At 36.2% G+C, this 25491-nt stretch overlaps 1 protein-coding gene and 1 long non-coding RNA gene across 7 annotated transcripts in view; both read right to left on the reverse strand.

The window, feature by feature from the left end:
- The window catches only part of LOC136348108 (uncharacterized protein CG45076-like), a 97142-nt gene that overhangs the window by 14235 nt on the left and 57416 nt on the right, over positions 1 to 25491 (reverse strand). For 2 of the 6 annotated variants that reach the window (XM_066298689.1, XM_066298688.1), the window contains exons 5-9: positions 21011 to 21220; positions 15592 to 15813; positions 13492 to 13607; positions 9665 to 9786; positions 7714 to 7878 (exon numbers count right to left, since the gene is read on the reverse strand). In XM_066298689.1, the coding sequence (XP_066154786.1) occupies positions 7714 to 7878; positions 9665 to 9786; positions 13492 to 13607; positions 15592 to 15813; positions 21011 to 21220 (835 nt within the window). The remainder of the gene's footprint in view (positions 1 to 7713; positions 7879 to 9664; positions 9787 to 13491; positions 13608 to 15591; positions 15814 to 21010; positions 21221 to 25491) is intronic. The other 4 variants (XM_066298693.1, XM_066298691.1, XM_066298692.1 and 1 more) reach the window with 3 other exon arrangements.
- On the reverse strand, positions 5117 to 7707 carry LOC136348124 (uncharacterized). Its single transcript, XR_010733588.1, has 2 exons — positions 7050 to 7707; positions 5117 to 6991 (listed from the first exon to the last, which is right to left on the reverse strand). It is a non-coding gene; the product is annotated as an uncharacterized lncRNA (long non-coding RNA).

Genomic DNA, 25491 nt, shown 5'->3' on the forward strand with positions numbered 1-25491 from the left:
CGAGAAAATTCAAATAGATTATTTAATAGGGTCAGAAATTTGGCTATTTTTCCCTTTTCTTGGAGGCTACTTGCTGCAGCCAAACGTGAGCTAAAAGAGGCTCCGTAAAACGATTATATTTGACCGGTTTCGACGTTAACGCATATATTTATGAAATTTTACAAAATGTACGCGAAGTGGCTACATCTTTGAGGAAAATGCCAAATGGGAAAAATTTGCGACGATTTCAAAAGTATTCGATATTGCTCCTATATAAAAATCAAAATTCAAAACGACTTATGTCCGAAAGCAAGAACTTAAAAAGGAAAGTGTCGAATCCTACCAAGAAGATCTCAAAGAAGTGTCTCGATAATGGAGAGCTTCCATTCGTCCAAATGTAATCGTACAAGAGATACTTGCGGAAAACGAAAACCGCCAAATTCATTTTATTTCGGTTATCTCCGGAACCATTAAGAACTCAGCTGCAACAAAAACGGATTCTCAATTTGTTTTAAATTGCACAACTTTTTTCGAATTTATGCAGTTTTGTATCTATTACCCTTTCCGAGATCTCCATGCTGTTCATCGTTATGTGCGACAGACCGTATTCTATATATAAGCACGGCGAGGCAATACACAATGCAAGAGAAGATGCACTTGCAATTTTTAAACCTATAGTGAAACTAGATAAGGCAAATTCCCCATCCCTAAACAATCTTCTAAGTGAATGTCTACGCTTCACTGTTCCGTACCGGAACGACAAAATATACATGTTCCTAATATACATGCATCAGCATTCAAATACATATTATAGCAAAACATAATAATAAAAGCATCTCTGTATAAATATGTTATTAATATAGGAGAATTTATCTTAAACCAGAGCAAAAAGAAACAATTAAGTAATTTTTTTGAAAAATTTTGTTTTGTGAGGCGACAGAGACCACCCACACTTCTAAGGTCCGAAAACGAAGACTCGACCCCCGACATACTTTTCCATACACGTAACCGCACCCACGTCCCAGACCAAGTAGCCGAACGGGTCGAGTCCAGACCATCTAACAACGGCGTTTGCCCTTAATATATAGGACTAACACAGCTAACAAAAACGAACAAATCGAGCAAGACAGACAAAAATATTAACAAAACTTAGATAGAAAAAATTATAAACTATATTGACAGTTACGCAACGACGGCGGGGAATTTTATATTAACGGAGGAGTACTGAGAGAAAGGGCGATCGTCATGAAGAAGTACTGACCAAACAGAGAGAAACGAACTTTATCAGTGCATTTTACCGTATTAAAACTAATTAAGTTTATAAGGGAATTATACTGAGCGTATAATCAGATGCAGGACATTACTTTAAAATCAAATTTCGAAAAAAAATTAATAAAGATATCCTGGGGATGGCATGGCAGTACTAAAAGAGCAAATGGATTGGGGCGTGCAGAGAGACCGAAAACGATTTTGGGACGAACACACTGGACTAAGATGAGAAAATTGCCGAGAAAACACACGTCACGAACATAATCAATCAAAATGGAAAAGAACTACATGCTGACAAGAGCAAGGCGGAGACATGAGCCGAGCACTACCGGGGAGCTTTTACGATTGGCAGAAACAAGAAATTCCATGTAGTCGAGTGGAGAGTGACGAATCAATGGTAGAAAAACTCCTTCGACAATGTGTCTAATAAAAACTGGACATGCGAAAAAAATCAGCGACCTGAAGATTGACGAGCCATCAGACAACCTAAAAACACCACGCCGGGGGAGGACAAGATTAGGGCGGACATTGGAAAACAATGCATCACCCCGCACCCGTGAATTCATGTTAGATAAATTGAATGATTGCCGGAATAAAAACATAATTCTTCAATCGTGGAAGGACGGCATAATAATTCCAATACCAAAGAATGAGACAGAATATTCTGAAGTAGAACATCATAGACCTATCACACTACAGCTTGGTACACTGTTCGAACTAATGATGAAAAAAAAGCGACTACAAAGACTGACAGACAAACAGGTACCGAGGTACCGGTGTGAGTTTAAATCAAGAACCTCAACGACACAATCACTTTTCACATTGATCAACAACGTACAGACTACGCGTCCACAAAACATGTCCATCATCTGTACTATTATTGGACATGAATAAAGGTTGGGGCTTCATATAGCACGCGGGGTTGCTATTTAAGTTATTCTGCGTGGGGGCGCCCAAGTACATTATTCACATAATACGAAGATTGCTATATGACCGAAAACTCGAGGTACGAATCAACAAAACCTTTTCCTCCCCCCTTTCTCCGCAACAGGGTTATATATAGAGAGAAACATACGTTTCTATATACGGGGTGTCCTAGGGAAAAATGTTCACTCCTGAATATCTTTTTTGTTGTTTGTTAAAAAAAGGTAAAACACGTAAACTTTAATAGTGGGGGGGGGGGGGGGGGCATTTCGTAAAAAAATTGTTTTTGTCGTCTCTCTACCCCTGGAAACTACCCTTTGGAAATTTTCAAATTGACAGAGGGGTTGTGTTATACCTCGTTTGAAAGGTAATTTTATTTTCTACATGATCGAGCTTTTATTATTTATTTTCGAACATCGGTTTTGTAGGAATTAAACAAAAACCAAAGAACTTGATTTTAACTATGAATGTTACCGTAACGAATACTGAAATTGTACAGTTAAGCTGAAAACCGGTGCAAGTGGATATAATCTGCCTACTCCAGAACATACAGGGTATTTCGTCCTAATGTGTCCCTAATTTAACGCGATTATCTAAAACCGTTTTTGGCATTAAAAAAAGAGATAAGAAACTAAACATACATTTATCTAAATATTGGTTTTTATGAGCTCTACATACCCAGAAAGTTTGTCGGTATGTTTATGAAACACTCTATATAGGGTGATAAATGTAACTGTTTCGTTAGACATTTTTGAACTTTTATTTTTCATTTTTCATATTTTGGGGTTAAATTAATATAAATTCACTCTATTTTTTAAAAATAATTTAAAGGTCATATTACTTCCGACTATACCGAAAGCCAATGTCAACTTTCTTATTTCAAGTGAAATAACCGGCATAATTTTGCATTTTTCGAATTTAGGAATTAACCTGATTAAATTTTTATTAAATATCTCTATACCTCAGCCTAACCGTTTCGAAGATATTTTGATTTAAAAGAAAAATCTTAAAAAAAAAACATTTTTTCCATATGTAAAATTCACAGGTGTCGTTGAAGTTGGCTCTATGAAAATTTGTTACCATGTTAAATAGACATGGAAGGTTTGGTTAACGAGAAAAGTTTTTATAAATATTATACAGGGTCTCCAAAAAATAATATCAAATTCAAAGAACTTTTAAACCAAAAAAGTCGCTTATTTTAAATGGAACACCCCGTATATTTTTACATGTCAAAATTCTAAATTTAATTCTGCATCAATTTCTATTAAGCGACACTTAATAATAAATTTATTTACATATTAAACTTACCTATTTTCGATTACATTGGGAACTATTCACTACCACTGAATCTGTGAACTTAAATCCAACTGTCTTTATGTCACAAATTTGAGATTGCAAATAAATTTGCCACCTTTAGACGAAAGAGGACTCATTATCTCAGAATTTTTGCAATAATAATAAATGGTCAGTTTGATTATTTTCAATTCACAAGATTGGAAAAATATCTGATGGAATTGTTAACACTCAATAATTTATATTTCCATTGAATTTTATCAAAAATTATAGGTGAAAAATTACCTTTGTTTCGTGGTCTAAACGTAGACATGGAGCAAAGGATTTTTTTATGTAATTTAACGATTTATTATTTGGGATTCGTTTAAGACTATAATATCATAAATTAGGGAATTTATCGAGATTTGACGCTGTTTTTTTAAATATAAAAAAAATGAACAACATTCGAAAATAATACACTCGAGAGTTGTCTCCAAAAAAACCAGGCAAATATTATAAATTAAACTGGCAAAAATGGTTATGTAGGTTATAACTTCGAAGATATTAAAGAAAGTTAATAAGTCTACGGATTAAGTCCTGAAAAAAATAAGAATTAAATGGAAGAAAGAATAGAAATTCAAATGATAGGATTTTGAATTTTGCTTAAAAGTACGTAAAAGAAATTGATAAAGAATGAAATAATAAAAAAAATAAATCATTATGAGGTATTTGACATATAATAAATGTAGATTGGATGGAATATACTATTCTTAAAGAAACTGTATAACGAGAAGGTCGAGGAAATTCAGGTTTCTTTTCGAAGTTCTGGGTTAACGTGAGTATGACTTCATAAAAAATATTAAATTATTGAGAGCGTGATGGAACGTTCAAAATGCTGAAGAAATCACAAAAATTCACGGAGAGGGTTTCTGAATCCCTCAGATAAGTTAACAGTGTGTCTGTACATCTATATCATTCTATGACGGGGATAAATGTAAAATCTAAGAAAAGACAATGTCCGGCAAATTTCCCATTTACACAAATCGTCACTTGCGTGACTTTAAATTAAATCTACCCCCGTACTTTCTAAAAAGTTCATAAAAACTAAACCTTCGTTTCGTAATATAAAAGTGCAAACAACACAAGTTTTTCTTACATCACTTTAACAAAATACTTACACGTGTTATTTAGGACAATGAAACCATAAACTAAGAAAATAATTTTATTGTTTTTGTTGAACACATTTTACAAGTTTTTCGGTGTACGTATGTTTTTTTCCTTACTGTCAATATCGTTTTTTTTTTTATCATTTTCGTAATTTTCTAAGCGATGTGATATTGGCAGTTACAAGTACATAACTAATTAGTGGTGAGTATACAAGAATAAATAATTCCTTTAAATCATAGACCTAAATAATCGTTTTTCAACATCGAGGAGTAAAATTATATAAAAAATAAACTTGTGCACATAAACCTCTTAACCTAAATGAACGTGTTTATTATATAACAGTTATATAATCTTTGGCATATTAGAGCCACAGCAAATGTATCCTTATAAAAAATTAACGGAGGAAATTAAAATAAGGAGAAAAGTGAGAGGAAATGAGTAATAGGATTTTAAATGAGGACGGGGATTATTCGGAAGCATGAGAAGCTTGCTCAGAGTCAGTAACTTCGGTTATTTCCGGCTTTTCTTCAACCTCAATTTTTTTACTTTCTGCTGTAACGAAGAAAACCACAACATCAATTACACTCCGTTAGACTAAAAACACAATGATAGCTGTGAATGTTATGACAACTGAGATAAAATCGCAAAACTACGTAGAAAATCACACGGGTAGCTGTGAGAAGGGCGACGCAAGTACCGGGTGTCTGGATAATAAGGGACCCTCACCGTATCGTTGAATTTATCAACACTTGGTATTTCTCAAAAGTTAGATTCGTAGGTTCACTATAAGAAATCAAGAAGGGAATGTGAGACTCATTTTGGGCCGATTCTCGAACGCAGCTGCGCGCTATTTTACTGCCGCTAGAAAAACCTATTCAAACTAACACTACGTTCGAAACTGTTAAAAAACGATCAGTAGTTGAAACTGCGTTCTTGATTTTAAAGTATCATAAATTCGACCAAAATGTTGTTCTTCAAAGCACTAACATGTTTTTTTTTCATTTTAAGGCACTTTGTTCTTGATTTAGCTCAATGATTGTTTGAATCAAGCGATTATTCATTCGCCATTTTGTTGCTGGTTAGGAACCCCAAATTGCAGAGATCTGGAAACTGGTAAACAGGTGCCATCACGAGAAGGTCTGCTACAGTGAAGACAGGCTTTTTTGAGTGGAAGCAACATTAAAATGTGACTAAATTGTTGGTAATTGTCATATAAGAAGAAATAACGAAGTGTAGATTTTTTATATTACAGAAAGTTATTCCAAGTATTTCGAATATACGAAGATAGTCCCAGAGATGCACGACCTGGCATGTAAATAGCCATTTTTTGTTAACAATTAGTTTTTATTACAAAAACTTAACCTTGAAAAGTTGATATCTAAAGTTTGAGGGTTTTAGAGCCGTTTTTTGTGACCGCTGCTGTTAGGAGATATTCTGAACATGGAAAAAATTGGCCATCGATGCGTGATTCAACACTTTTCCTGAAAGGTCTTAGTTTATCCATCAAAACGAAGCTAGATTTTACTCGGGGGGATCTGGTTCTTCGTGAGTAACTGTAAAATACTTGGCACCAGCGTTAAGCGCCATCGCAGGAGTTTCCAAGAGGAATGACACTCCAGATCTGACCACTGCAGACATTGTGGTAAATATCCACAATACTACAGTTGGAAACGGTTAGTTGAAATTGTGCGAGTTAGCAGACATGATTGGTATTTCATGAAGTACTGGACATGACGTTTTGACCGAAGAACTGGATACGCGTGCAAGATCGGTACTCGCAATTGTTCAAAAACAGTACCGTGGGGAGGGTTTATAAGAGAGCGTTTGCTGAAGTTTCGGAGCAATAAGTCCGAGTTTTTCGTCGATTCGGAACCATGGATGAAACATGGGTCTATCAATTCGCACCTAAGATGAATGAACAGTCAAAACAATGAATCGAAAAGGGAGAATCGGTTCCAAAGAAGGCGAAAATCGTTCCGTCTGAAGGAACGGTTGATGACTTCAGTTTTTTTTAGGATACACGGGGGATTATTTTTATTGTCTATCTCCCTAAAGGAAAAACAATAAACTAAGAATATTATACAAATTAATGTAGCGTTTGGCGAAAGAGAGAGTTTTGCTTCATCGAGACAACGCACCGGTCCACACGTCCGTCATCACTGCGGCCAAAAGCAATTAATTTGATTTCGAACTTTTCCCTCGCCCATCCTATTTGCCAGATTTGGCCCTCTCGGATTATTTTTTTCTTCGAAAACTTGAAAATATGGTTCGGTGGAAAGAGATTTGCCAATAATGAAGAAGTGGAGTCCGAGGTGCATGGCTATTTTGAAACATTCGCAGCCTCTTACCGTAAACCGGGTATAGAAGCCATGGAACGTCGCTGGGAAAAGAGTGCCAGTCTCACAGGAGCTTGTGTTGGGAAATAACATAATATTTACCATTTTGTTTTTCTCATGCCTTAGGTCGGGTAGTTCCGAGACTATCCTCGTCACTATGTGGAACAAGCGGCAGCTTTCTAGGCCAGCAACAGAAACTTATCCACAACTAAATAACTGAACCTTTCAAACAGTTATAATTCGCTTTTCTTTTTTAATTATCAGAATTTCTATCGCTTTATTTATTTTACCAGATACCCGGTACAATGCGAAATACTCTACTAATGGTGTCCCGTTTTTATCTGAATGAAGATGATGAAAAGCTGAAGGGATATCATTAACTTAATACAGCACGTGTACGGACTTTCAAGCGAAGACAAAGTGTGTTTTTGCATTCTATTATTTAGTTTAGCAAAGTGCTTTAACTGATGCTTGAAGAACACAAATCCGGATTCTAGGATTCTGATTATAATAGTAGCAAAAGCATTTTCATCTGCGTAGCTATTTTCTCGTGCTTCGCGGCTTTACGTGGAGAAATAAGAAAAGTTTGCTAAGTTCCAGTCAAGTGCTGGATTAAACTAGCTTATCCAGGTTTGAAAGTTTAAAGTAAACAATTTGAAAGAAGGGCCTTTCCGGATTTGTTGCAATCGAAAGTTAATAGTAAACATTTCTTTGTCCTCTTTAATTCCGAGTATTTATATGACTTTCGTAAGTAATCTCGACATACCTTTGGGGGAGTCACCATTGTAAGCCTTCTCTTGCTTAAACTTGTTGATATAGTAACTCAACAGTTGAATGTCGCTCTGCAGAGGATTTTCATACATATAGATATATGGTCTTCTGTCATAAGCTCTGCCTCCTGCATACGACACACTAGCCAGATGGCCAGCTCCTAAACATGGGGTTAAGTCACACTTGGGTATACCAATTGAAGGGTGTTAAGACCAGTTGCAGTGCTAAAGCGGGTATTCCTGGCGAAGCTGTGGGGGTGAGCAGGAAGCCGTAGGTTTGTCGGCTGCCGAGTAATTAGCATTTTACAAGTCGTCTCTGTCTGGTGGTCAACCGTGAGGATCTCGGTAACCGTAAAAGATGTGAGGTCGGATGAATTGGAGCCACGTCGCGCGACTCGGAACTCAAGAATATGTCTTAAAATTTGGAAAGTCCCTGTCGCTTTCCAAAGCATTCGAAAATAACTGAAAAATGGGAATAAATTTTTCCATTTTTATTCGCGATAGATTTTGAATTGACTGACGCTTCATCACTGAAAATCTATCTCTTCTCTAAATCGGTGATGCCGTACTTTAAATTCAACGTTTCTACTTTTGACAACCATCATCGACTTTGTTTTTTTTTTATAAACGCACGCTTGTGCTCGATTAACGCATTCCTGACTGTTCGAGTTCGAGCCGGGGCACGCCCATGGTTCATCACCATTGGCGTTTTATATTTAAGGCAGTTCACAGAGTACGTACAAGAGCTCTTTTTTTCTGTTGGTCTCTAGCGACTCAAAGGCTGTGTCGGCGCTCTGTTCCCCGCTGAATTGTCATTTCACATTAATAAACTCATAGTTAAAATCTTGCTCCGCGACCTGTGATTTCCTTCATAGATCCAAACACATCAGTTTCAAAACCAGGGATGCTACGCATTTGAACATCTTAAATAACGCATTGAATGCCTTTTTGAAAACAAAATTATGCGTGTTTAAGCACTTCGAAAAAATATCACGGTTATGAAAGTTATAAACGAGTTACAATACTTTTTACGAGCTCTGTAGGCATTTAGACGTACGATTTAGATCCAATATGACCATGCCTAGAAAAATCAATCAAAATTTAATAAACGTGCTTCGAGTGAATGAAAATAGTGAGGAGAATCCGTAAGCATGGAAAATGGAAATAATATCATTGCCACATTTGTCGTTTGTAGTCCGGCAGATGATAAATTATCAGTTGTGCTTTTGCGCAGCACTCCTTCGAAGGGACTTGGAAATGGGTCAATCTAATTACGAAAAGGGGCTTTTTAGATAACGAAAGGGCGTTCTTCATATAGGAAAAAAAAACATTCCATTCTCCTTGCCGCGTACACTTTACGTTAACAAACGGGAGTAATGATATGTAAATTGCCCTCTACAAAATTTCTTACCTTCGATTTTAGTTTAGATAAGTGCAACATCTTCGATTTTTCAATATGGAGAACACGTGTTCATTCTTTAAAAAAAGTTCTTTCTCGTAATTATGGTCCAGATACTATTAAGTCCCCTGAATGACATCCTGAGTAAAATCTATCGTTATCAACCGGACTATAACATCCATATTATTTTCCGAATGCTCGTAAAACAACGTTTTCCGTTCCATTCTTCTACAATAATATGAGATATAAAAAGGAAAACTTAGAGACAATATTGCCGGAAACTCTTTTCCGGTGAGACTCCTTGTAAACTGAGGGCAACGACTTCAGAGCCCGAAGGTAAGGATTTTATATTAAAAGAAAAACGAACATTAAATTATAACTATAGAGCTCAAATAAAAAAAATAATCTACTCGAATAAGTTTGTTAATGGATGCCATCCTGAAGCGTTAGAAATAATATGCTTTGAGGGTCTAATGCAGGGGTAATGTTGCTATTGCAATTTTGAGTGTAATACGAGGGTTGTTTAAGAGTACTCTGAAGAGACTTACCAATGTATTTTCTCACTGGCTCGGTGTAGTAAGTTGTGTAGCTCGATTTATCGCTAACCGGCACGAGAACTTTATGAATATAATCGGTTGTGTACCTCGCGGGCAATGGGTAGCTGTAATATCTGGAAAAGGAAAAATTACGGTATTTATTTTGTAGTAAATCTCCCGTGATTAAGTAAAAGGTCAATTGCTAACGATAAGTGAAATAAAGAGTTAAAAAGAGAAAGTAAATTTACTCTATGGACCTCCTTTTTACCAGACACTCTAGTTAAAAAACGAGATAAAGCGAAAGCATACAAGTTTTTGCTCGTCTGCTCTACCATTCCAGAAGTTTAGGAGACATTGATCCATCAGCATTAATCCAAAAAGAGTCTGTTAGTATTCTTAGAGTTTGATACTAGTCTGAGGTTAAATTCTATATTTTTTTGAAATTTATTGATTATCGAAAAAAGAATATCGATTTCCTGCAGGCCTTGTTATAGGCTAGATTCTAAAAAAAGGAAATTGCAGAATTTTTTTTTTTTTTTCACAGAAATAATTTTCTCTTTATTAGATAGAAGGCTGCCTGTGAATTTTAAATAGAATATCCATTGCAAAAGTTAAAAAAAAAATACAAAAATTGGGCAAAAATCAAAGATGACTCTGCGACAAAACGTTTAATAAAAAAATTGTTCAAATAAAAGATATTAATTTTTAAAATGTTTACAAGGATCTGTAAAAAACAATACGGGGTTGCCGTTAAAAAAAAGTTGCCTTCAAAAGGACGTTTTGCCCGAAAGTCACTTTGAGTAAGATTTCAGTTATGACCTACGTGTATATAATGCCGAATTCGTAATAAAACGCAGAATTTAAATATATAAAAAAAATATTTCTTAATTGTTCAAAAAATGCAATATTGGGTTGGCACGTGTTCATTAAACACCCTGTATAAAACTGCTGAGATCCTGGAAAAACTACAGCAACTTTCAAGCATCTTTTGTTAAATCTTTTTTTTAATTTCAATATATTGGAAAGTTAGAGCGAGGTGGGACTTTTAGCGCGGACACCTTGTACATAAGGTTTTGTAGGAAAAAATTGAAAAATCACATTCATCTACTCCATGGGTAATCCTCTATACAAGTCTATAAAAAAAAAAAAAAATTCCTGATAACTCGTAAATACATTAGTAAATATGGCTGAAAATTTAATGGTTTTTTGCGTTCCAATATGCAAACATGCATAAAAAAAATTATTTAAATAAAACCATTTTTACGAGGTGCTCTCTTTTCTATGTCACGCAATACAATTTAGTGGAAATTGGAGTATCATAAAATGATATAGCTGCAAAAAGCCTGGAACTGTGCCAACGCGAGCTGATTTAAATCGTTCAGAAATCTTGGGAGTAACTCGAAAATCTTTGAGTAACCTGAGTGGTAAGACTTTTAGCTTAAACGGAACTGAGTTCGTGAAAACTTCTGTAACTTTATATTAACCTAAAATAACACAACTGCAAACATTCAGTGTTTTTTGATAAAGGCCAAACTGAATTGGATTAAATATTACTATTACTATCTAATTTTCGAGAAACATGTTCCTGCAAAGGAACTGAGTTGGATGAAATATCAAGTAACTTTAAAGTAATGTAATAGACCTGTATAAAGCACTTACTACCGTTTACATCAGCGTCTACCTACTGCCAAAGCCGTACTTTACTTTTGTTTATTACTTCCATTACCTCTTATTTTGAATTAAACTGATGTTAAGGTAGTGGAAAGGGCGGTTACTAATATGGAAGTTACGCACACTGAGGCAATTATAAACACTAAGTACCTTTATCGTTTCATATGATTAATTAATGACGGGAAGTCTTTGTGCAATCAATACGGTGCACTACAAAAAAGAACCTTTGATGTGCAATATTTGAAATATGAGAGACTGGCGAAAAGGAGGGAACAATTTTGAAGAGAAAAGAGAGTAACGACCTGGAAAAGACACAACAGAAGGAGGTAGGTACTGCCCTGGTTGCTGACAGCCGTCCGAGGGTCTGCAGCCATTAATATTAATATTCAACATATCAGCTCCAATGAAAATACACGCGAACACCAAAGGTCTCGACCACAAGTACGTTTTGGGTTAAAGATATGTGCTGATTTATTTGAAGATTCGATTCCTTCATTGTTGGCATTTCCACCTTTTAAGGACTCATTTCATGGATTACTTCCATAAGCACATTTGCCTTAACCATTTAAATGCCTTTTGGTTTTCACAAGATGGTGCTTGGCCACGTAACTAAAGGAGGGAGGCCGATTATTTGCTCGAAACATTTCCTGGCGGAGCCATTTCAATTATGGAGACGCACGATCGTACGTTGGCCGGCAGATTCACCAGATCTTTCTCCATGGGATTACCGTTTATGGGGGATTGTGAAAGACCTTATTTAATCACCCCGATATTAATGGACTGCAAATGGAGCGCATCACAACTTTATGGATCAAAGTAAGAAGAATGGATGTATTAAGGTCAATGCAGAAGTTTGCAAAAGACATGAAGCCGTGTTTAGAATAGAAGGGAGAGTACAGGGTAAACCCTTCGAGTATCTCTTATTATTCTCTGTGTTTGCTTGTTTTTTATTTTGTCATTTTCAAACTGTTCTTTGCAAGAATAGAATTTTTTACGTTTCCACCGAATTGTAACATGTGCGTCCTTTTAGTGGAAAAGTTGTTTTCAAACTCGAAATTGTGAAAATCCAAGAGGGTGCCCATAAGAGAAAAAAATTTGGCAATGGTTGTGGGAAATCGAACAGTAGGATTTTCCACAATCGTCACGTAGTGAAAAATGAAAATTCTTTGAGAAAAATTAAAAACAGTTTTTCATTTTTTTTTTTAATTATGAGAACAATCGAAATTTTATAAATTTCAAACGGAAAATTATTGAATTTTAAATGGCCGAACTTTGTACCAATTTGCCTGACTTCGTCTCTTTTATGGTGACCGTGGTCCGTGTTGTTAAGCTTCAGCAACGGGTCCCCAATATGCAACGATGGCTCAAGGACGAAACACCTCTGGACAAAACAGTATCCATACTGCGATGCGCTGCTCATACTGCACTCCTTTTAGATGACAACATGCCTGAGAAACTGGTAGAAAGACTTCAGATACTAGCAAACAACGCAATGACATGGATTTTTAAATGGAGATTAACACCAAATGTCGCCGAAGCCCAGTTTCTTCTGGCAAGTCGACAACACCAACGTTTGTGGAAGACTGAGTATACTAAAGACGAAACTAAACTAAAAAACAACGTAAAATACTTGAAAATAACAAAACGGTGAAATTCGCTACACGCGTTCAAAATATTGAAATAGAAACAAATAATGGAAAAAGCATTTTCCATTGGCTGAACGTGAGGGTAAACTGGTCAGCACAGAAACTGCACACAAAAATATACAAGTCCACCTGCGGATCGCTATTCCACTGCGGACAAATACTGAAGATAAATGCAGAGGAAAAAACGAAATAATACACCCAAATCGCGTAACAAGGATAATGGAAAGGGCACAACAAATTCGACAAAGATGCAGCTTCTTCGTCTCCTCCATCACTCTACTGCAACATTTCCATACATAGTTTTGTCTTTTCCTTTTCATAGCATTTTACGAATGACTTTTTATGTATAGATGTAAATGGTTTTGATACATGGACAGGTAAATCAATTGGTTGATATCCCTTTTCTCTGGAAATAAAGATATAAGAGGAAATTCATATGTGATTTAATCCCTACATATCCTCTCAATACGATCAACTTCCCTACAATTAAATGAAGTTTGAAATTTTTAATTAAGTACTCACCTCGACACGGTGGATAGGGGCCAGTTCAACCGTTTAATGCGAGGTACAGGGTCGTGAACACGCCGCAACAACGCGTTAGTTTCAGCCCGAATAAGACTTGTCTCATTATCGAATACCTGCAAAACGGATACACAGAAAATTAGCTTATTGACCTCAATAAAGGAAAAAGGGCACACAGCATGAGTAAACATTCAAAGCTTAATGATGCAAATGGAGGGGCAGAAAAAGCGCTTTACATATAAATTCTAAAAAATTTTAAAAACCAGCTCGTGTAACCCACTTGTGAACACACCATGACGAATTCTTTAAGAAGCCGGTGATTCATTTGCGTGGGAGGCAATAGGGCGATTTTATATTTACATGAAGAAAAGGAGAGGGCCCTTTAGGGCTGTGGCCCGTTAAGTCCCTAGGAAGCCATTGCACCTTTTATGATTGCATAATATATGAGATTGCGAGGTTGAGTGACGTTTAAGGATTAATGGAAAGATTTAAAGGGGGGGGAGGAGGAGCCATAAACGAAATTTATTTCTTTAAGAGCGACGTTATCAACTATTTGATAAGTTCGTCAGTTTTTCATGTGACGGATACCGTCGTTGTACCTGCTGGCGAGTTAATATCGTGTGATGAAAACCATTTTTGTATTCTCATGCGCCCCTCAGAGGTACATATCTGCGCTCATTTCTTGAGAAATAAGCATAAAAGAAAATGGCACATGCATATTTGCGTTTTAAATGAAGTATTTACAGTCTAAACAAGTTCCCATGAAATACAGCATAATATGAATGGTGCGAGAATTACAATTTTGAGCGCGCCCTTTGTACGGCTCTTTGTTAGGAGTTTCGAAGAAATAGAGCAATGTCGAAATGTGGTTCAGTTCGTTCGCATCTGTAACAGATAAACGAGGACAAGGCTTGATTTAAATTAAAGAAATGAAGAGTTAGTCAGGTTTTAACAAAGCGGAGCGTAAATTTTAATTCCAGCTGTAAAAGCTCTAAAAGTTTTATATTTCTGTGGTTTTACTGCTTCAACGCGGCAAACACGCCCGAAGAAAGCCAATTTCTATTTTAGCGAGATACTGCATAGGAGGATTTAAGACGAGTCTTTCTTTCGTTTTTTCGCTTAATTATGGAAATATTTATGGGTTTGTGAATCACTCCTGTGGCAAACGAAATTTATTATGCGTAATCCACGACGCAATCGGGTCTTCTATCGATACGCACCAGTCACTCCATCCCCTTCGCGACCCTTATGGCGAGCCGCAAGAACGGAGTTCTGCATGGGGTCTTTCTCAAATTTGAGAATTGCAATAGTTCATCGTGCCGCGGACCTGTGCACCTTGCCACATCTCAGTGCTGCACTACCAATGTTACATTTTCCACATTTCGTGGGTGATTTTTCTTTTTCTTTTCCATTTACAACTGCGTAATTTGTCGTCATTTCGAACTCCCTTCGGAGCTGCAACGTTATTACGTTATGTTTAAAAATACGTTGTAAACCTTTGTGCCGGATTGTTCGCTATTTCTTTTATTTTATGGGAATAAAGCCTCACACACCAGTAGGAATTACTGGAGCGGTGGAATTGGACATTATTCTCGGTTAAAAGTAACTGAGAATAACATTCACTCTTTACGAAGGGCGAGTACCAACGCCCATGCTAACCTTTCGGCGGAAAGTCCGTCACTACCTTGGCGACCGAGCGAAAGTAAGAAAAAAAACTGAAACAAATAGTAAACTGGGAAATGAGCAATAAATTAGAGAATTTTGTTGTTTGATCCGGGCCGGCAAACAATAGAGCAACCGGTGTCGAAGGGACGAACAGTAGAGCGAAAACCTGAAGGGGCATCACGCTGTTTGGGCCATATCGAGCCATCTTTATGTCCGGTAGCACACCAAATTAGGTCAGGTAGTGTAGACTGCCTTGCGGTCACTCCTTGTTAGAGTAATATAGTCCCGAAGCCCCTTCAGCTACTAGTAATACCAAATATTAAACTTCCGGCCGATACCATATTTACTCAACTCTAAATCCAATAGAACTTTTAACAACGTCCTTCCAGATCTTTATAATAAATATCCAGTAATCCCCATGGAAAAAATACTTACTTTCTGCAATCGAGAACCCCCTCGGCTGGGCAGTTGATCGACGAACGAACTCGCTGACCGATAGAGTGGCCAATACGAGCTGTTCCAATACAAAGACCTAATCGGCTCGTAGTAGTCGCAATATAAACCTAAGGGTTTGTATATCTTGTTTCGAACGTAAGGAGCCGTCGGGTAAACCCTGTATGTCTGGCCAGAGACTGGACTGGGGAGATAAATTATCCTCTGTAAATAAAATTATCACATTTTCTGGTTTTCAGGCGACTCTCAGATCCAACGAGACATGTTTCTTTGGGTTTTTGCTAACGTTTATGGAACGTAAGAGATCCTTACCATGTCGGAGCACTCACAGCTACGAAAAAATATCACAAGCACTACGTTTCATTATTTTCAGCGTTGGCTTATTTTATGCAAACATTCCTGGCAACTGATCAAAAGTATTTGTAACAGGTTAAAAACACTCTCCAGTGTGTAATTCTGAAAACAACTATTTGCATTTCGTAATTTGCAACCTCTGGCTGTGCTAAAATAATATCTATAACGTAGGCATACAGATCGCCGCAGCACATCTCCGTACGGTTTTGGGCTTGTTCGATAAAATGGCTTTAAATATGCAACCCCCTGTCAAATTTTACGAATTTACATTAACCCAGTTTCGCAATCCAAAATTAAAATAAATTTAAACTAGAATATCCAGTTATTCGAAATCAATTTGGAAGAGCAATCACTGAACATGATCCAATTAAAATCGTAATCCTTAACCCAATTTTCGAACGCGTTTAATGTCGATTATTCCGAATCAGGTCATCATCAGGCTCTAATCGTCCTCAATTGAAGTTAAACCGTAAGGTCGTTTGGTTTCACATACAGACATCGTAAAATATGAGTTCAGAAATGCGATTGCAATTTCTTGTGTTTCGGTCAAGGGCTTTAAACTAACAAAGTTGGTCCGGAACTCTGACAAGTTATGTAAAATTTGCTCAAGAACTAGAGTTAATACTCACTTCTTGTCATAGAAATCGTGCATGGAGTTTCTGGAAGGCGTTCCAGATGAGAAATAAGCCGGGGAAAATGTTTGCATAAAATACGAAAACCCAAAGAACATTCGCCACAGTTAAAAATGAGGCCTTGTTATAGGGTCAAAGCTATCAAGCCTGAAGGCGTAAAACTGGCAGGTGTGGCGTATTTGATAAAATATTTAGATCAATATCTGGATCGTAAGAACGCCCTTGCGATCGTTTTTTCTTGCAAAATGGTCTGTAATTAATTATCGATCAGTCTCTGGCCGCGCATAATTTGAACAAATATGATATGCATTTGTTCATAAACATATACGGGAAGAGTTCGCAGTGTACAGAGTCCATCTCCTAACACTCCCCAGCTTGTATGTTCTTTATTCTTTTAGATACGGCCTCGAGTGGGACGTCAAGTTAAAGGTCTTTTTAAACTGTTTGAACGTGGCAGGGCGAGTGTCTAAAAATATTTCCACTTGATGATAGATCTATACGCAAGTAAACTAAATTATTGCAAATTTTGTGTAATAAATATTACTTCATAGTTTGATGCCGACTTTTGCCTTCTTCAGTTTATGTCATTACTATTCATGTTCCCGCTTTTTTAACGAAAAGCTGGCCTCTGCCATTTGTGTGAACTGTCCTTATGATTTTATAAGCTTCGCCTACTTTTTAATGCTGAACTAATCTAATAGAAGCAAAAATAACAATAAAAAGAACAAACATAATAACAAATATCAACCGCAATTGCATTAACTTTATTCTGGTTATTACCACTAAAAGTATGGACAGTAGACGGACAGTGTCCATCGACCAACCTGGTGATTTAAGTTTCATAGTTGCAGTTCTTTTTGCTTCACTTTGGATACCTTTGTTGACGATTTAAGTAAAACTCTTAAGATTTTAATTTAAAAAAAGGTGAAAGTAGACTGTACTCCCATATTCGAGGGCTGTATACGACGTCGTTAAATTTAAAGCACTGTTTAAGGTCTTACTGTGTTATTAATATTAAACGCTACTGCTTGGGATTTAGAAATGTGGGCAGAATAAAGAGACTAGAAAGCAATTAACAAGGTGGTGATTATTTTTTTCGCGTTTTACAAGTAGATTGTAATGACATTTACAAATTCTTTTAACCACCTTTGAACCACCTTAGGACACATATGAAATACTATACGACTAATGTATTGACCTGAAAATATTCCTAGAACCAAATCCAACATGCATTTATTCCCAGTTTATTATTATTTTTTAATATAATCTTTATGTATGATAGGACTTCTGCATTGGACTAAGGAACCGAGAACCGGTTTAATCTGTTAGTTCTAAGTCATTGTGTTCTGCATAAACCTAAAATTTAATCCGAGGTCAGTATGTCAGGAATCCGCGTTCTGCTCCTATGAACTTTGCCAATTCTTTGGATGTTACTGCCCCTAGGACCAGATCCTGAAGCGCATTTTCCCAAGTCAAGAAATCTCCGTGTAATAAACCTTCCCGCCGCCTGTTTGTGCAAAATAGAATTTAAGGACGCACCCGATATCGGAGTCCTCCGTCCTCTAATAAAACTCCAATTACGTTATTAACGGTAATTACGCTACGAGGCTAGATCTAGCAAATGTGCCGATGATAACCTCCTAGCTTAGTACGCCTCTGTGCGCTTACCATTAATTTTAGTATTTAAGCTTCGTAAAAGGTAAAACAGGGATCTTCTTCTGGTGGCCTCTGGAATTTTAATTCGGTACTTCGTACGTTACTCGAACACTTACTCGTACGCGAATGCGCTACTCGCGGTTCCTGCACCCGCTTAATTAGCGCACCAGTTGGTCTATCATTGAGAGTTGCTACTCGTGAAGTTTCTTGTTGTTAAATTGCTCGAAGTTGTCGATAAAACTTAGTTGTAGTTAAAAACGCATTGATATGTGCAGATTAGGGCGGGTTCTCCTTTCTAGCGTTAGTTTTTGCAACATCTACTAACATATGAACAAACGGAATTTTTGAAAATTTCACAATTTCACCCTGCCACATTGCCGGAAAATCTATTAATCAAAAAAGTTATAAAATTATGTAAAAGTACGTAGGGGAAAGTGTTTTTCCACAAAAGAAATCAAACGCTTAACGATACACAGGGCGGTATTGGGTTTTATTCCGAAGATCGAGGACTTCCAAAAAAAACAAAAAAGGATATATCAGTACTTAAAAAAGTGAAGTTGACGATGGCTCTGAAAATCCGAAACGCCGTGTTAAAAACTCGACTAGCTTGTCTTATTGAGGACAGAAGCTGCCAGTGAAGAAGTGCTATTTTCCATTAACACGATGCAATCATCTCTTCAAATCAGTTCAGAATGTGTTGAAAACTGGTTCATCAAATATCGATTTTCCCGATAATTTCCCGAAACACTGTAATTTTGATACGCAAGAAAATGCGCAATTTTGCTTTAATTTTATCGATTTCGTATCTGTGACGATCTTCGAAATCCCAATGGTGAGCAGCGAATTACTTCGTACATGAAACAACTCAATTATTATAGTTAACAGTAGTACCAGTACGACTTAATGGTAAAATTACTTATGGTGTTCAAAAGCTCCCCTCAATCGATTATTCCTTCCAATATTTATAGAAGCTTTTGTCGGTTTGTTTTTTATGCTCGCAAAATTTATTGCATTTTTTACTTGCTTATAATAATTCAAAATTTTCAATACTTTAACTAAATTGGCCTTATTGGGAAATTGTTGCTTTTTTTTGGTGGATAACATAGCAATAGAATCATGCCATGAAACACTTCTTGGAATTTATAGGTTCGCTTTCAAAAATGGTCGAAAATTCGCTGAAACTCTGGTCCCATTGATGGTCCAAATATTACGGTACTTTTGCAATAATAGACTATCCTACATATACCAATAATAAGTAACCTGGCAATGGCTACTTTCTTATGATAGCTGATGATATAATAAGTATTCAGTGTTGGAGAGGAGAGAATTGGAGATGGTTGGACATTCTGGAGGAATTCATCAATTTTTAAGACACCCGATTCTTTGTTTTCTACGTCAAGTTACCAAGAATTGCCTTCGAAGCTCTATTACATTACTCTAAATTCACTTAATAGCATCATTTAACGAAACATGGAAACTTTGGAATTGTTTTATAAAAATATAAGTAGCTTGACTGATTTCAGGAGGCTTCATTACGTTCGATTCTCTGGATGAACTATAGATCACCAATGAAGCGCTATGTGAATGATTGAAATTGGCATTCCTTTAGGCGAAATGTGCATCATCAATTTGGCGCATCTCACATTAAGCTTTTAGCTGAAGCTGAAGGCTATGATTTACAGCTATGATGCATATATTCTCTACTCACGAAAAGTAATTCATATACAGACTGTCCTAACAGTGTGTAATGGATCAATAGCCATTTTAACACTAGAGTTAGACTAAAAAGTTGATATAGGAGAGTTGCGTAACGAATTGCGGCGTTCGAAAGCTATAGGAAAATATACGAAGTGTCTCAAAAAAGTCTGGCATTAGATTTCTTTTTAATATGATACCCACAACGTTATCATCTCGTGTTATTATAAGTAGTTCTAAGCAATTCCAGTGAAGCTTATTAGGTATAGCATTTTTTTCTGAATAATTAGTATAAAATATACCGTTTTTCATAGTATAAGGAACTGAACGTGGGAAACGGTAAGAAACGACATGGGCTGCATTTTCCTATAACATTTGCCACACTTAACTGAGAGACTCCTTGTATATGGGGACTGTTGTGGCATTCTGTATGGAATTATTAAAATCAACAAGCTGCACCGAGTATAAAATGTAGAGAATTAGTTTTTTTGAAGTTTTACAAGGCAACATGCCTGAAGGTGGTATAAGATATGTTCATTACCGCATAAGCAGCTATCAAATTTTCCCCAATATCTCCAAAACGGATAATTTTAAAAATAAGTCACCCTCCATAAATCGCCCTTAAAATTTAACGAGATATTTGAAAATGACAAAAAAATGGGGAATTCCATTTAAAATAACGAAGTTGTATGTCGTCACACTTTCTGGGATCACCCTGTGCATTATAAAATAACTTCTGGAAATGAGTTTTTATGTGCTTTGTTATCCTGTAGAGGAAAAAAAACTGTAAAAATTTATTGCCACAGAAGGTAAAGAAGTCTGAAGCACTATTGCAGGACCCTGTAGGTAAACGAAAAGTTGTGGCAATATTGCCAGTAATAAACGTGCATAGCAGCGATAAAATCGAAACAGTACATTGTTCCATTTCTCCTTCAATTTTCCCAATTTCGGCCTAATGGCCTTTAGGCTGCGTTCCATGCTTAAGCTGAACCACTCTATTATAAAAATCAGCGAAATGAGGGTTTTCACTAAGATCAGCGAATAGCTAGGTTAAATGTACTTACTCCCTTCAAGTGATAATATCTATCTGAGGGCAGGGTGTACTTGTAGTACAAGTACCTGTAGTACGGATAGTAGGGCCAGATATCGGAGTAATAATTCAAGCTTCTCACTGGATAATAATAATTATAGTAGCATGTCAAAGGTCGGTAATACCTCGTCGAATCGGGATAATAGTCGAGAGTTCGATAGGGGTAGTTTAAGTAGATCATTCTCTGAAAGCCAACACCATTATAGTTGATAAAATATCTACACGAAAGATCTCCCTTTCAGGGCCTCTGAAAAGATTGTTTACTCAAATTGGAATGTTAAAATTTACTCCCGGTATGAAGCTCGAGATTCCACGAGGGACGAGATAAAGGGTTTTACGCTTTGCATATCTCTAACTGGCACAAGCCTGACTTTTATGGATGGTTGTTTTTTTGCCTAGGGAGGCAATTTTCCATTTCTTTTTGAAAAGAAAACGAACGACCCTCAAGGGAAATCTTTCATTATTTGACAAGAAAACTGTATCAGCACTTTCATCGGTCATTGTAACGTACTTACAGGTGTCAAAGAGTAGTTGTTGGGAATACACTTAAAAGTTTTTATCCATTAATCACACCAGGGTTTCAGGTATTCTGTAAGGCGACAAATAAGGCACTTTAATGTGTGGTACAAACGGCTTGGGAGAAATAAAACATTCTAAAGTAACTGAGACACGATTTATTTTCGAGTTATTTCATCACATGGACAAATTATATCGTTCGTTTCTTTTCAGTTCATTACACTTAACATTTAAGGGTAGAAAAATTAGTTTGCAACAACCTTCCGCGCATTGCATAGTTACTTGAAGCATCCTATCAACATGCTTTCTACGGCTTAGAAGTAAAGATTATTCCTTAACTAAAAATGAACGTAAAAGCAACATTGAAGAGTTGGAGTGTATTTGAAACTCACCCTGACATCCCGAATTGCAATTTCAGAAGGCTTATTATCAATGTAGTGTTGGAATAGTCTTCTGGTGGACCAATAGTAAGGGAACCACACCCTAGATCTGTAGCTCCAAGGGTCGAAGATGCTAACCGGAGGGGCAAATCTGTAGTTTTTAAAGTATTTTGAGTCAGGCCAATAGGAATAATCGTACCCATGAATGGGGTCCCAACGGGTCTCGTAGTCTAGCATCTAGAATAAATTTTATGTTCAATTTTGGTGTGTCAACTCACTGGTCAAAATGGTCTGCTACTTACCTTCAAAGTTTGGTTCCCAGATCCAAATGCCACAAGACTATTCACTCAAGTGTTACACTCACAATTTGCACCTGATTTGAACAGGGAAAAAATTTTGGAAACAATAATTTCTGAATGAGTGCCAATTACTGACTGGACCCCGCCTCTGTGAAATTTCGCCTGGATGAATCAGATGTTTGGCTGCCTTTTCCAAATTTTTGGGGAGCACACGCCTTATATTTCAACTGACGTATTCTCAGTTTATTTATGAAACATATGAAACAGTGCAAACTGTTTTTATTGTGAAATCCGTTTTAATGAGTCAAGGTTGGGTTTGCGAAGGTGAGTTGAGTAAGGTTTTGACGCATTTGGTGCTGTTTTTTTTTTAGAGAATATGACGCTTTAACACGCGCAAACAGGAGAATCTATTGTTATAATTCTAGATTTTTTATCCTTAATAATAGGCGGTATCCATTTCTCTGGCATACATGGGTACTTGCCTACAGTATAGTACTACAGTTAAGTATTGGAAATTAGGAATCCATATAACTTCCTAGAGCACATCCTAGAATCTAGAGAATAGATACACGTTTTCTAAAATTGGAAGTTGGCGTCCTGGGAGCAGTAGAGATAGATGAATAGATTGGAGTAATATAGAGCAAATTGATTTGTAGATTTAGCACTTAGCAGGTTCATGGATTGAAAAATTGTGATTTTTCCGTGAAAGCTGATTTTTGCAAAATATCATTTTCAAAGTTCGGCAAACTTCGTACTCAGTTTTGATATGAAAAACTAGTTGGTTGAACGTCGTTCCTCGATGTTGCGATTTTCGTTTTTTTTTAAATTGAAAATAATTTAAAATAAGTGAAAAGAAATCTATTGGGAAATCCCACGTGTGTCGATGGATTGAAGAGGATAAAGCTGTAGGTTCTTATGCGGGTCACTTCCAAGGGTAGTTACTATTTGCAAGCTCCTGCCCTGAACCGAAAAAAGTCGAGAGCTTAGTTTTATACTGGAAATTTTAACCTTCAAATTTTAACAAAACAGGGAACATCTTAAGCTTTAAAACAAGAAATTATCAATTAAAAAGCTCTTTAATGTCTATTGCGAGTTCCAACCATAAAACTTTATATTTCTCTAGGAAAGCTGAATTTTGCAACAGACATTTATTCGAAATAGGACATAATTTTCCGTGAGCTTTATTAAGAAAAACAAATTGAAAACATTGTATTCCACACTTTCTTTATAGAAATTTTCAGGGAACTCTAAAAAGATTGCTGCATCCCTTATTTAAAGTACAGCTTCTAAAATGTAAAATTTCTCTATACAAGTTGATTTTGAAATAATAATGTTCTCCAAAATTGAAGCTCCTTGTAATTTTCAATAAGTTTTAAAACGAAAACAAACTTCAAAGACGTTCCTATATTCCTTATGGAGATAGAGAAACAAGTTAGAATAACATTTTTGCACACTTCTCTCATAGAAATTGCCAGACTGTTAAAACGCACTATTCGATTCATTCGAGCACAATTTTGAAATTGGAGGAGTAAAGCTCTAAAGAAGGGGGAAAAGGAAACCACTGAAATGTCGGCAAATTTGTCCTCTGCACTAAAAATAATGTTTTGTGAAAATTTCATTCTTTCTCTAATTGTCCAACTTATCATTTTTTTAATGTTGCTTTGAGGGAAAAATGATTAATATTCTATTAATTGTAGCCTCAAGCTCATATCCAAATACAAAATAAATTGGAAAAAGATTATGCAAAACAATAGTGGAAAACTAGTCAAAAAGAAGAGAAACGCGATGGGAACGTAATGCCTGAATAAATGAGCCCAAGTAGAGCAAAAGAATTAAAGATCGTGAGTGTAAAACAGAAGAATATATAGTTGCCTGGAAAAATAAATTGATGAATTAAATATGAAAATATAAATTGAAAAGTAAATGTCCAAAGGGAGCTAAATATTTTGAAAAGGTGTCATAAGTACTTGAAAATATCAAGTAAATTTACTAGGTCGATAATGACATAGGGAATGTCACATGGACAATGATATAATAAGAGAATTTAAGAACGTATTTGTTATGAGAAAACCCAGGTCCAAAATAACATAAGTACTGAAAAATTCAGTGAATTTTTATAATTAAATAAAGTACGAGGGGCAAGTGAGAAAACAAGATGGTGCCCGTTCAACAATTCCATCGCAATTCACAGAGGTCCTATAGTCCGATAACCGTGTTAGTTTCATTTCTTTAGCCTTCTCAAAGAAAAAATGGATAGAGAAGCGAACTAGAGTTACTATGGATAATCCCATTTTTAATCTACTTAAGGAATCCAGGTTAAAATTTTATGGTAGCAATAAAAATGATGAAAGTACGACAATAACAATTTAATACAGACCAAAATACACATATATTTCATTTTACATTATCGCAATAGAAAATATTTATTTATATTGCATTTGCTCCCTGGATCGCTATATGTTTGCCAAATCCAACTATCGCGGTCACCAATATGTATGGACGTATTGGTGTTGCCTTAGCTACAATAGAAAAATTAGGTTAAAAAATATGGCAATTTAACTAATATCTATTAAGTATATCGTATAATAAACTATTATCACTAACTAGTGTTAATCACTTACTCTTAGATCTCTCAGCAATAAATTATTCAAGTAGGTTCTAAAAGGTCTTAGGGTACTGTAAATGTACCAGTATCTGGGCCAGCTGTCGTAATAGTCAAGAGGCTTCGTAATTCTGTAATCCGGTATATCTATCGGCATATATTTTGATTCTGGCCAGCAAAAAGAGTCGATTATGCCATGGTAGGGCTTATATTGGAGTTCCAACATTGCTTAAATCTATAAAGAAATTATATACAAAATAAAAATCACTTGAACGGCAGTATCTATTTTAGGGGCGCAAAAGAAATTCAATACTTACGGGTATCTTCAAGTGCAAACTGAAAATTTCTCACAAAACTATCCAAACAAAGTGGTCGTTCGCAAAAAGTTTCGTGCTTTATGATTTGAGGTATTTTCAGATTACGAAGTATTATTACAAAATTCGTTGGCACATGTCCAAACTGTGACCAGTTTGGCAACAGATTGTCTGATAGAAAAGTAAACAATTTTCATTTATGTATTAAAAACCAGCAGTGAGAATTTAGTTCGTCGGCGGAATACGAGGAGCTAAATATTTTCGAGATATTGGAAACTGCAAATTATGACGTCAGTCTAAGGATAAATAACGTCAGAAATAGCCTGAATTATGTTAGGTCGCAG

Source organism: Euwallacea fornicatus, chromosome 31, assembly GCF_040115645.1.
Source record: "Euwallacea fornicatus isolate EFF26 chromosome 31, ASM4011564v1, whole genome shotgun sequence".
NCBI lineage: Eukaryota > Metazoa > Arthropoda > Insecta > Coleoptera > Curculionidae > Euwallacea > Euwallacea fornicatus.